This window comes from Mustela lutreola, chromosome 5, assembly GCF_030435805.1.
Source record: "Mustela lutreola isolate mMusLut2 chromosome 5, mMusLut2.pri, whole genome shotgun sequence".
Lineage (NCBI taxonomy): Eukaryota > Metazoa > Chordata > Mammalia > Carnivora > Mustelidae > Mustela > Mustela lutreola.
In genome coordinates, this window is record NC_081294.1 from 101,316,447 (window position 1) to 101,330,429 (window position 13,983).

The 13,983-nt window shown below is 40.5% G+C and overlaps 1 protein-coding gene across 7 annotated transcripts in view; it reads left to right on the forward strand.

The window, feature by feature from the left end:
- Positions 1-13,983, forward strand: part of ARHGEF28 (Rho guanine nucleotide exchange factor 28) — a 321,385-nt gene that overhangs the window by 289,846 nt on the left and 17,556 nt on the right. For 5 of the 7 annotated variants that reach the window (XM_059175234.1, XM_059175237.1, XM_059175233.1 and 2 more), the window contains 2 exons: positions 202-687; positions 1,779-2,079. In XM_059175234.1, coding sequence (XP_059031217.1) covers positions 202-687; positions 1,779-2,079 — 787 coding nt within the window. Of the gene's footprint in view, positions 1-201; positions 688-1,778; positions 2,080-4,655; positions 4,765-13,983 lie in introns of all 7 variants that reach the window. The other 2 variants (XR_009354003.1, XM_059175236.1) reach the window with 2 other exon arrangements.

Consider the following 13,983-nt stretch of genomic DNA (forward strand, 5'->3'; position numbering starts at 1 on the left):
TTATTAATTCTCAAGCCATCCTGCTAGAAAATGTGATAAACCTCTTCGGAATGTCAAGGTTAGTCTGGGGAGCTAACTTAGAAAGGACAGGAATATTAAGAGGAAAGAAAGCGGTTGTGATTTTGGTGTTCGGAGGTCATTAGAACCCCAAGCATAAGCACATGGAGGCCATGACTGTTTGCCCTTCTCCTGCTCTCACAGGCCGCCTTGACCATCCAGGATAGCCACATCCAGGTCCACAGGCTGCTTCTCCAGCAGCAGGAGAGCCTCTCTCCTGGCCCGTCCTTCAGAGGGAGCCCCTTCCAGGACCAGGAGAAGTACCGCAACCTGGAGAAGCAGCGGGAAGAGCTAGCCAACATCCACAAGCTGCAGTCCCAGTTCCAGCAGGACCAGAGGCGCTGGCACCGCCAGTGTGACCAGCAGCAGCGGGAGCAGGAGGCCAAGGCCAGCCGGCTGCAGGAGCGCGAGAGGGAGTGCCGGTCACAGGAGGAGCTGTTGCTCAGGACCCGCGGGGAGCTGGACCAGCAGCTCCAGGAGTACCAGCAGAACCTGGAGCGGCTGAGGGAGGGCCAGCGCCTGGTGGAAAGGGAGAGGGAGAGGATGCGGGCCCAGCAGAGCCTGCTGTGTGGTTGGAAACACGGGCGGCAGAGTAGCCTTCCGGCGGCGTTTTCTCCGGGAAGCACAGAGGTACGGATCTTCCCTGCTTGCAGCAGTGGTGTGTGAGGCAGCTTCTCAAGGACGGATTTAGTCCTGGTCACTCCAGGGATACTGATCTGATGCCTTTTTGCCCACTGTGATAAGAGCCCCTAAGAGTTAATGTGTAGGGAGCAGAAACTGGGAACCTGCCAAGACTGCATACATGTCTTGACTCACCGCAGGGAAATTTGGAAGACCTACGTCCTGTTGGATGGGGGGCTCACTGTATACTCTGTGACGCCCTTACCTGAAGAAAGAAACACAGAAAGGGAGTCCTCCAAGAAGGCAAAATTTGTCCTGGCACTCTGCTTGCTGGGAACACGCTACCTTTCCTGGACTTAAAGGACCCCTTTGCATGATTTAGTCTTCAGGGTTTCGTATAGATAGGCCTTTTACCAGATCAGTTAGCTATTAATGTGCATCCATAGTACTGAGTTTAGCAAGTACAGTACTTTTCTGTTAACTAATAATAGTTAATGTGAGTATACTAAGTGAGTATGAGTGGCTGGGTGGGATATTGAAAACTTTCCGAGGATTGTGTTCTATTGGTGCCCCTTCTCCTCATGTTTGACAGTTCCATTTGCCCCAGGAGTTTACTCCGCTGTGCTCTGAACACATGAATGCTTTTTACTGATAGTGCATAAAGTGGCAAAGCTTGATAAGAAAGGTCTGCATTGCATCTGATTTTCCTTTCAAGTTGGGTAAATTATGTTTATTGCAAACACCAGATGCATATATTGCAAATACCTCATGCATATATTTTCAACATTTTAGTCAGCAAAAAAGAAAATGCTGCTCTCTGTTGAAGTGGAAACACTTCAGTAGAAGGTACCACTGCTGGGTTTTTTTTTTGTTTGTTGTTTGTTTTTGTTTTTGTTTTTTGTTTGCTTGCTTTTGCTTTGTTTTTAAAGATAGGCTAGACACACCAAATTGAAGTTTTGATGCTAGCTCATTAAAAGGGGATGGATATAAGGACTTATTAAAAATCTTGATTGCTAAAATGATTAGAAATAAATGCTTTATAAAACTTGCACAAATTGCTAGAGAAATTATTGTATTTTTTTCTGTATTTTCTTGCACAGGTAATGGAACTTAATCGATCCGAGAGTTTGTGTCATGAAAATTCATTCTTTGTTAATGAAGCCTTAGTACAAATGTCACTCAACCCTTACAACCAATCGACTCTATCAGGTGTCCATCAGGATGCCACTTATCCCCAGAATATAGCTAATTCTGATTTGGTAAGGACTAGTGAAAATCAAGTAGACCTCCAGTTGGACATTTCTCAGCCCTTGGATGTCAACCATGAACTATGGACAGCCGCTGGGTCCTGTCATCAGATACCCCCTCTCCACCCAAGCAGCAAGGATTCTTGTAAAAATGGTAATTAATACTTTAAATGTCATCTGTGTGGTTTCAACAAGAAGCTGTTTCTCTGAATGGTTGGCTCTTCTTCAGAGCAAGTCGAAGTGAGTCCTAGAAGGGGAATAAATTGGTTCTGATGAGCTGGAGTTTGTGGCATAAACTTCTCTTGGGTGAAGTCTGGGGCCATCTTCTAGAAAAGTTGGAACATGATTAGAGGGCTGTGAGGATGGCACCAAGATGTAGGGACCAGACAGGGTTTTCAGATCTGTGGGTTAAATGATGATAACTACCAAGTTGGTTGACTTGTAAGGGAGAGTCATTCCTTACTGTACACTCTACCACATTCCAGTAGGCATACTCACTGGCTCTCAGAAATAAAACATAGAGACAAGGCTTGTGGTCTTTTCTAAAGGAAAGGCAATTTCCTTTAATGTTAGTGAAATCTCTTCTACTATTAAACACCCCCAAAATGAACCTGTTAACATCATTTGTCATTGTTAAAAAAAAAGTGTTATATATCATAATAACACAATTTGCTAATCCCATTAAAGCATTTGCCAAATATAAATGAAAGGCAGCTTGCGTTACCAATGCCACATGAATCTGAGTGATTTAAATCTATGTCTACTATAAATTGTTTTCTGTGGGATACGAAGTAGGGAATGAGAAGAACTTGAAACCTCTCTACCAAAAAACAGATGGCATGCAATAGAATAAACAAATGGCCGGCCACATGGATGTGAAATAAATCACTGACAGCAAAATCGTTCAGAAACATAAAACAAGCAGTAGTATAGAGATCTTCAGAACTTGACTCGGATTTGTTGCCATGCTTCGTGTATATTCTTAGTTTGTCTGTGGGAGGAGTTTTCAGCAACAGAGAGTTTTGAAGGTACTCAGCAACTTTGAATCAGAGAGTAATAATTCTGACCCTGCCCGAGGGTTGATATATTACTAATCTAAAAGATGCGAATTCTTCGTAGTGGATAATTCTTTGCATGACTTAGTCACTCCTGGAACATTCTTATTTCTTGTCAGCATCTGGGAGAGAATGAAATCACTCCTCAAAGCATCATTTCAAATATATCCTAAATTAAAAAAAAATAAAATGGAATGGTTCATCAGGATTTTTTTTAAATAGGCAGATTTTAGAGGACATAACCCATTTATTATCTTGCAGCTTTAGTATCGTGGAGACCACACTGCAGTAGACTTTTTCTAGGTAAATGTTATTTTGCTGTGCGGATTCATTAAGTTGCTATTCACGGTGTTTTTTATGTTTTTGTCAGGGCAGTTTTTGCATCCTGATTTGGTAGAATTCAAAAACTCAGTTTGAGTTAAACCACATTCAGCTTTTGTTTAAAAGAAGCATCTCTCCCTTTTTGTGTATCTCCCATCTTCTTCTGTTGACTTGGGCTTCAAAGTATAAAGCTTTTAAACATTTGGCAGCACCCTTGCAGGAGATAGAAAGTGTACTAAAGAAATAAACAGTGATTATATCCAAAACCAGTCTCGCCACATGTAAGGAATTAGAGATAGCCAAGGGAAATTCTGAGAAAATGTACTTAGGCTGCAGCTCTTGTGTGTCCAGCAGAGGCCAAGGGCACCGAGGACATTGGCAGAAGAGAGGAAAATCAACTCTGGCCTGAATCTATTGGGAACATCCTGGTGTGTGTACTAAGTAGGGATTAGATCAGAATGCAGTGTGTGCTGTTCAGCACTGGAGTTTTGCAACTGGTCAGAAAACACTGTTGATGTTTGTTTACTCGTAACAGGCTAAGCAGTTTCTGGAGGAGAGAATAGAAGGAGATTAGGAGGTGATAGAGAAGTGGCATGAAAATTGGATACACGTTCTTAGGAGGGTGGCGAGGGCCAGATACGACTGTTCAAACTGTACTGGTGTATTCACAGCTTTTAATGTTGACAGTAGCATAAAATAAGCTGCTGATGGTGGTCTTTGCTGGACTTCGCCCGGGCCCCCCATGTGTGCTGGTGGTGGGGGCGGGGGGAGGGTGCCTTCCTGGCAGAAGGTGGCCTGGGTGTGCAGGTGGAGAGAGTGATGGTCCAGGTGCTGGAGTCCAGGACGATGCCATGTCCGTGCTCGTTGTCGCATTCTGCCACTACGTCTTGGGGCTAGTGGTCACTCAACGGCCACTCCTAAGAACACGTGGTTCACAGTATTCAGACTCAACAAAATTTGCCTCTGATGTGCTTGGCTGGTGTTTTTGGGAAATGTGCCTTTAGCCACCGTGAGTGAGTGCTGTGCTGAAGGTTTTATCTGTAGGCCCCAAGGTCAGCTGTGTAAAGACAGCTTCTTGAAGGATGGTTTGTTCTTTTTCCCAATCTGGTCCTGTGGGCATGGGGTCAGTGGACACATGACTCTCTAGAACAGTATACCTGATGGGGAAAATGGTGTGTAAATTAAATTTTGGGGGGGGGAGCGGGTAAATTGGGTTCTTGAATGTGTTTAGATGTCACAGACGGTAGACTTTTCATTGGTTTGTTCAGTCCAACGTCCCCAGCCATTTTACTGTACTAGGATTGTAACTGGGTCTTCCTTTACCCTACCACCAATGCACTACCAACAATTACAGGACACTGAATTTCCAGCCCAGTACTGCAGTTCTCCAGGGAGAAATGCGTTCGATCCAACAGTCCATGGGGACAGCTCTGTTCTTCTCTGCATCTCAGTGGGAAACTGAGGTATGAAGAGGTTCAATGACTTGTCCATGGTCCCACAGCTACTCAATGGTAGAGCCCCAGATGGACCCCGGGAGGACCTGCACTGGAGCCCTTGCTCTTCGCCAGGACACTGTATGTGGCTGATTTCTAGAAAGCTGTTTTATTATACTTTTTGTAGCAGTTGCAGTAGAAGTGGAATAAATGTTGCTATGATGCCCAGCAGGGTGTTCACAGTTAAGGGCCAGTTGTTACTATTGTTGTTGTTGTTTTCTTGTGGTTTACTTCCCCTTCCTCCCTTTTTTGGGTACTACCATTTGGAAGATATTTCTAAGTATTTGAAACTGTGGTGGCCATTGTTTGCATGGATTCTGAGCATCTTCAGATATCCTAAATATCATTTAGCTTCACTTTTCTCCCATAAGGCCCATTTTCTTAAATAGGGTTTGTTTCTCTAATGTCACCTAATAATCACCCCATCTTACTTGTAAATATTGTTTAAGGTAGCACTTTAAAGAATTCTGCTTTCCACTTTTAGAAGTTGTTTCATGAATACACATCTTGGGTATTTGAGCATTAAAACCAAGTTGGTGTTTGATTTTATTTTTAGTGGAAGAGGGGTTTGTTTCAAGATCTTAATCTACACTCCTCTCAGGGACGCAGACTACAAAAAGACTATAAGACCACAGAAAATTTAAATTTCTTTAAACAATATAGTCCTTGTAGGACAATTTCTATGTGACTGGACCCATGAAATGGGTCCAGTTTTATTACTCTTTATTACTCTTCTTAAAGGCAAAACAAATATTTTTGTGACTTTTCCCCCACCTCTTAGCTTTGGAATTCTAGAACTAATTATACAGTGCATCCATTAGTCTACATGTGACCTATTCCTTAAACACTGGACAAAACACTTTATGGCATGGAAATTACTCTGAAATCTTGGTCTCTCTTTTCAGTTATATTTTTATCTGTACCTCAGTATTTGAAGATTGCCTAAAAAGTTCCTCTTCAGTGTAGTTAAAGCATTATGATTTTGCCATGCATATGATAAAATTTAAATCAAGAGCCAAGTTTTTTGTGTTAGTCATGTAGCTATTGGCAGAAGAATAATTTTATTAAATTTGGATTCCAAAAGAGTGTTGAGTGTTTCTCTTCAGTACATATTAGGATTTGGTGCCCATCAAAATATTGTCAAAATTCAAAGCATTGTATTCAGAATATTTCATCTTGGGAATTTTTTTTTTTTAATGCAGACAGCTGTATTAAACTTTTACTGACATGTTTTTTATGTATGGAAAGAAATAGAAAATTTCCAAAAAAAAAAAAAAAAAAAGAAAAAGAAAAAGCTACACTATAGTTAGTATTTCTAAGTAACAATTTTAGTATATGTGCTGCCGAAGCGAGCACTCTAAGTAACAATTTTAAAGAAGTGACTATGATAATGATAATTTCTAATGTTTTTAGAATATTCCGTAATTCAGAAATGGGCACCTTATTTGTATAAACTGTGTGGAAAGAAGCTTTGCCAAGGACCTTCAGGCAATTTCTCACAAAAGTCCAACTGGCACTGGATACCATAAACTCCAAGGACAAAGGTGTATTTGAAAGGGGGAATGTGTTAGTTTCCTAGGGCTTTCCTCCACAGACTAGGAGGCTCAAACAACAGAAATTTATTTCCTCATAGTTCTAGAAGCTGAAAGTCTGAGATCAAGGTGTGAGCAGTGTTGGTTTTGCTGAGGGCCTCTCTCCTTGGTTTGTGGATGATTGTCTTCTCCCTGTGTCTTTGCATTGGCTCCTCTTACCTCCCACCTGTCTGCGTCTCAACATCCTCCTCTTATAAGGAGACCATTCACATTGGTGCAGGGTCTCTAATTACCTCAATTAATTACCTCTTTGAAGGCTCTATCTCCAAATACATTTTGAGGTAATGGGGGGGGGTAGAAATTGATTATATGAATTTGGCAGGGGGAAAAAGTTTGGCCCTTAACACAGGATAAAATGATTATTTTTTTCATTGCAATATTTAAAATTTTTTTTTTAATGTACCAAAGTTGAACTGTAGTAGACTGTTGTAGACTGGCAACTACATTGTGAGTCTTTTTTACTTGCTTAGGCAAGTGAGTTGAACTTGTAAAATTGTGATAAATGATCTACCTCTGCTTATTGATATGTTATCAATCGCATATGTCAACACGTAGAGAGTGGGGTGGACGGTATTGAGTCCATAGTTTCATTAGACCATATTTCCAAATGTAGGCCCTAACTAAAGAGCTCTACGAACTTTGAGCTCTCTCTGAATGGAGGGATATTAGATGGCTTTATTTTGAGTTGCTTAAGTGAACTAAAAAGCGAATGGTTGAACACATTCGTTATGATCTCAGCTTTTTGTCCAGATGCATCTATTGGGAAGTTACTGGGCAACTCTTCTTCTTATGGAATTTTGACTATCACTTTGGGAACATTTTTAAGGAAATCATGATATTACATGCTCTTGGTAATCCACGTCATGGCAAGACTATAAAGAATTGGGCTCAGAGGCTTAATTTTAATCTTTCTCACTGACAAATGTAGATGATTGACTTTTGCCTTTTGCAGATTTTGTACTAGGAAAGGGAAACATGGCATTTGCTTGTAGGACCTGGTGAGCCCCCGGTGCTGACTGCCAGCTTCCTGATTGCATAGTTCTCTGGGGGCAGGTTGACTGTGGGAGCCAGCTGGGCCAGGGCCAGCCCGCCTTAGTGCACAGAGCCCAGTACACAGCAGGAGAGGAAAACCAGCGGGTGGGTGGATACAGAGGCAGCCAGCCAGCCATGTGGCTGCCTGTTCATTCCCACCCTGGGTTCCAATTTGGTTTCAACAAGCTGCTGAAGTGAGAGTCCATTTGGTATGAATGATTCCAGAGGTTGGCCTGGGCTTGGGTCATCCTTAACTTAAAACAAGGTGGGGGGGATGATGAAAAAAATATATATATACCCACACACATATATATATGTATATGTATTCCTTCATGTAAATATATATGTAATATGTGGTCTATGGACTACACATTTGGCCTTTCCTATATGGTGTGGCTTTATTCTTTTTTTTTTTTTTTAAGATTTTATTTATTTATTAGAGAGATACAGAGTGAGAGCTGGAGAGCACAAGTGGGGAAGAAGGGGAAGCAGGCTTCCCACAGAGTAGGGATCCTGATGTGGGGCTCGATGCCAGGATCCTGGGATCATGACCTGAGCTGAAGGCAGTTGCTTAATGGACTGAGCCATCCAGGCACCCCTTGTGTGGCTTTATTCTTGAAGTGATTATGGGTTGGGTTTGGAAGGGAAGTTCACAACCATTTATGAACCAAACGTGCTTAAAGGACAAGGCATGCTCCTATCAGTCGCATTGACTCATGAGACAATGATTCAAAACTAGGAAAGGAGGCATCTTCCCTTCCACAGATCAGAATCTGGGACCCTTTCTCACCCCTATGCCCATCCTGCAATGGAGGTTCCATTTTGTAGAGCTTGCTTAAATTGTGAATTGGTTAGCTGAGGACAGTTAATTTATGTCTGCCTAAGAAGAATATGGCTGTCTGGCCCAGTGAGTGGCAAATTTTTTCTTAAAGGACTGCACAGTGAGTGTTTTCATCTTTCCAGGCTATCAGGTGTTGGTCGCATATGGTCAGCTCTGCTGTTGTTCCTCAAAAGCAGCCATAGGCAATGTGTAAAGAATGAGATGGGCTGTGTTATAGTAAAAGTCTATTTGTAAAAGTGTGTTTTTGTTGTTGTTGTTCTTTTGTTTTTGTTTTTTGCTGTTTGGGTTTTTTTATTCACTTGAAATGAGAGAGAAAGTTATATTCCTCCTGGTTAGGAAATTTTATCCCAATTGCCTTTGGGTTGAATTAATAATGAAATAGTATATGGTACTTCATGCCATTTAAAAACACATTTGAATTCATCATCTCATTTATTCTACACAGCAATCTTGTGAAATGACAGTGATTGTCACTGGGTTTTTCAAATAAGACAACTTTTCTCTTTTTGTTGAGTCTCTGCGAAAAGATGAATTTAGAAAAATAGAGTTGAATGGGTGGACTTTTTAAGGCCAGTGGCTTAAAACTTGGAAGGACCCTCCCCCAGCCCTGACTCCAGATTCAAATTCCTATGATTGTGTCATGGAGGGCTACAGTCTAACCGGGAGGCTGAAGAGACATAAGGTGTCATGGGTGGGATTGGTGCTGGAACCGTGGTTACTGTGGCTGGCTACGCCTCAGGATTTCTGGAAAAATTCAATAAAAGTATGAACTCCTTTGTTCAGAGATTCTCATTTGGTAGGACATGGCTGGGGCCTGTAAATCTGTGTATCTAACATTCTCCTTAGGTGATTCCAAAGCAGCCAGCCTGCCCTCTATCCCTGCAATGCCAACCTGGAGGGCTGGGCTTGATGTTCAAGAACCTCACTTTAAACACTAACCCAGGCTCCTAAGGCCGCATGATTCCTAAGCCTTAATTCTCCATCCGTATTATCTGGAAGGAAATGTTAACAGTGCTAAAGGGGGAGGAGGGGAATGCCTGCCACGTCCAGGGATCCGGGGAATATCTGCTTCCTTCCTACCTTCTGGAAGTAATTAATTCTGATTGTGATTCAGGGGTGGCATATGGATAAAGATGTGTCTCCTAAATGTCAGTATAGCTGATAGGATTTAGATTTAGGAAAAAAAACTAAATTGGAGATTTTTTTTTCTTAACTCAAAATGGAAATCTATTCTAATAGAAAGCCCAACTACCTTTCTGTATTGGTCTGAGAGGGGGTGTTGGTTGTGTTACCACAGCTGTTCTGAGAGGCAATCTCAACAGCACAGCATTTATCTTCCCTTTGTTCCTCTCCATAGAGAAACAGTTTACATCAGTCATCAGTGTTTCCAGAACCAAATGTAAGAAGTATTCTGGCAACAAGACTGAACATCTCAGTTTGGCATATAGAGCTCCCATACCTATAGAACTTCCAACCCTTACTGCTTACATTATGTAAATGGTTCCATTATGTCAGTGTATCCCCAGAAAATCTTGTAGTTGTACTTGAGTTCCCTGAGTAGGTTTTTCAACTAGAAAGAAAATTGAGAATGGCCAATGGTATTTTGGTTTGAATTATTCCTGACTCTAAGATTTAAAAATTGTGCTCTGGTTTATGACCTCGGTCTTTTGAGTTTGGTTACTCTGAATCAATTTGTTCTTATTAGTCCTGGATAGACTGATAAAAATCAAAGTTCAGAATTGCCAGGACATACCTCTTATTAGCACTTCCCATAATTTGAATTAATTACCTGTGTAATAATGTATGTAATGTCTGCCTGCCCCAGTACAGAAAAGGCTTCACAGGGGTGGGGAAGCTACATGTGTCTCCTTTGTTCATTGCTCTCACAGAAGCACCAAGCACACTGCTTGGCATAAAATGAACATTGGATAAATATTTATGACATAAATGAAGGAGTCAGGGTCCCTACTCTTTAGCAGAAATGACAGCACTGTAAGCTTGAGCTATACAGCTTGCCTGGACTGAGGCATGGGAAGAGGTTGAAAAAAGACAGAGTTACATGGCGTGTTGATGGTGGTTAACACAGGTAGGCTAGAGGGGACTAGCTCACTGGATCCACTGAGTTTCAAAACCTGTAAGATGGGCGTATGTTAAATGGCATTCTTTTTTTTTTTTTTTAAAGATTTTATTTATTTATTTGACAGAGAGAGATCACAAGTAGGCAGAGAGGCAGGCAGAGAGAGAGAGAGGAGGAAGCAGGCTCCCTGCTGAGCAGAGAGCCCGATGCGGGACTCGATCCCAGGACCCTGAGATCATGACCTGAGCCGAAGGCAGCGGCTTAACCCACTGAGCCACCCAGGCGCCCGTTAAATGGCATTCTTAAAATGTCAGAGTAACTGTCAGATTGTTGTTTGCCTTTAATCCACTGGATTCTAGGCAGTTAACTTTAATAGTTATCAACTTTTCTTCCTATGTAATTAATATTGAAATAAATTTGTTTGCTGATGTATCGTCCTGTTTAACACATTGCTATAGGTACTCTTGGTCCAACTCTAGAGAGCATCTCTTTGTGTGATTAATTTTTCCAGAATGTTATATGTAGCCCCATGTAACCATGCATAGCAAATGAAAACATAAAAAGGTAAAATGTGTTCTTCATAAAATGCTTTAATTTATTCTAAACAAGTAGAAATGAACCTATCCTTGTCATTTTAGGAAGATCGCTTATAAGCAGCTTAGCATTTAACTGTTTTATTAATAACTTAGTCAATTTATTTGTTCACTGGAGTATTTCTTTTTTAACCATATAGTAGCTCAAACACCAGTGAATTAAACATGGACAGTCAGCTCCATCTCAGTGAAATGATTTCTTTAACCCTTTTTCTTTTGCTAAATCCTATTTAAGTCTAGTGTATTTCCCCCAGGCAAAACAAACACTATTTGTTTAGTTAAATATACACCTAGAATGTGAACCAATTTCCCTAGCAGGACTAACTTGTTGGACTTAAAATACTGCCTGAATGGTCACGTATTGATGCTAGCAATCTTCAAATTAAGTTTGGTGGCACCTTAAGAAGTATTTCTGCTTTACTCTGCACTAACTGGAAGGCACCTACATATTCTCAGCTGGTCAGTTCCCAAACACAGCTGGCTGAGGGGAAGAAGTCCTGTCCTGTTGCTTTGCACAGATTTGAGCCATATGATAATAATAATAATAATAATAATAATAATAATAACAACAACAACAACAACAACCACTGGGCCCAAGTTTTGATCTACGGAGCTGTTAATTTGCCATAATAAATCACTGTTGAGTTTCCTCGGTTAAGAGGCCAGGGTCTTCATTCTCTCTCTGGATGACATATTAATTCAATTTAATTTGAAACATCAATGCATAGTTTGAAGATTTACCTAAGGAAAAATGTAATCTTGCAAAGTTTCCAGTTATGCAGGATAGGACTGTGGGCCTTTCACAGAACAATTTCACAGTAAGGCTGTGCAAAATTTAATTATTTTCACGATGACTCTTTTCCATAGCTCTCGTTGTGCAAATTTCATTACACTACAGCTTTTTCTTCCTCAAACATAACATGCTGGATGTTTGGATTAAATAGAGAATATTTGCATCATCGGCCAAAAATATAGGACACTCTGCTTCTCTGGTGAAGTGAGGCCATTTTGTAAGGAATGGTGCTGTGCTGTAAGGCTTTGGAAGTAATGTTTACAAGCAAAACATTGGCCTAGTTTTATTTATTTAATGACCTGCTTCCTACCAGTGATCTTGGCACCCTCTGCAGCGATTTGCAATCAATTAATCATACAGAATGCTGTAACACTGCAATAAGGGCATTGCACTCTGAGCTTCTCATAAATCCACCAGCAACAGAAAACAGAAATTGCATGCTTGAAGACCTCTTCGTGAAAAACCCCAAATGGGGAGGTGATTTTAATGTTCTGTTTTCTAACATGTCCTTGGAATCCTCAGTACCATCTTGGAGCTTGTGAGTTCTCTAGTTCCCATTTCTCAAAGATGGTTTGGCCCTTCACTGGGCTGTCAGTATGGGAGTCTTTGCCTCATTCAGTTTAGACACTAGTCATTTAAATGAGGGAATTCTTGATTTTTCTGAATTCCTGAAGAAGGCTGTGGATTAATTTTTTTATCCTGAATTCAAGGCAATAATGCTCAACTGCAGCAGGCCGTATTTTTGAAGTCTTTGTAGGAATGGTTCAGAAAGGAAGCTTGTTTCCATCCTGGGAATACACTGACATTTGCTAGAGGCAGATGGCAGAAGATGGGATGGTGTGATATTACAAGTCAGAGACTTCACATACTTGACTCTGCCAGAAGCTTCTGGAATCTGTATGTTAAGATCTTAAGCTTATATTCTTGTCATTTCAGATGTGTCCTTGCCAGTTAACTGTTTAGCTCTGCTGATTTTTTTCTTATTTTAGTGTAGTAAATATGGAACTATTAAACATTCTTGAAATTATATAAGCCTAAACTCTTGGGTGTATGTATATTATGTTGTCTTTACTTGCTTCCATATGGTTATGTTTTGAGGATGTTCTTATAACAAGAATATGGAAGCTTAATGTATATCCCAGCTGATTAAAAGTGAACCCTCTCTTAAGAAACTGAAGTTTTCAGAGCTGTATTACTTCCCATGAGTAGGTTAAACTTCTGACTCCTGACAAATTTATTCCTCCCAAAGCTGTACTATTTTTGATTATTTGTTAAATTATCCAGATTGGCATGATTGATTATACATAAGTAGAGCTCATCCTATATTTTTAGACGCTTGACGCTTCTGTTCAGCATGAGCTCTGAAATACGCTCACAGGGTCTTACATATGCAAACTCCTCTTCATTGGCACATAGATCAGATGGAGAAAATGTAAGAAACATTTTAGCCAAAATGTGATGGTCTGTTAGTCGGCATGTAGTAATGAGGCCACATTTTGTATTCAGGCTCCAGTGTGAAAAAGTGCAGTTGTGCACTGATGTCTCTCTGGGGACTGCAGACTAGAATCACATCCCCCTGGAAGGGAGAATGTGGCAGTACAGAAGGGGCTTGGGGGAATGGCTGTTAGCTTTCTTCTAGGGTATTCCACTGAACTATCTTTACACATTAAAAAATATATATATTTTTTAGTTATTTAACGCTGATCAAGTAGCCTGAGGGTAAAGCATTGTGAAATGTCAGATACTAAATTCATCTTCTATGAGCTTCGTCTGCTCTGAGATGCCTTAATGAACTTGGGGGACAAAGCCCAAATTTGAAATGGGTGAGTCTGAGAACAAAGGAAGTATTGGGGGAAATCTCATTAAAATTACCCCACTCCAAGAAGTTGTCATTTGACCTGGTTAAGAGTCTGGAAGGATTTTTTTGCAAATGGAGCTGCTAGTAAATTAAAATATTTGATAATTATCAGATAAGAGATTCAGTTATAGTGATATGTAGGTGTTGCAGATACATTTGTCAAATTCAAACTCTTACCTACTAGTTAAGATAGATTCACACCTACCCACACCTACCCAGGGACACAATTAAATCTTATTTTTATAAATCAAGGTAAAATACTTGTTTTCTTAAACTTAAAGGTTTTAAAGGTAAAATACTTGTTTTCTTAAACTTAAAGAACTTCTACAACTTTATTAATACTTCTAGTGATGGCTGTTGGTAAGGATTTTTAGTGTTTTTAGAGACGATTATTTCAGGGTTG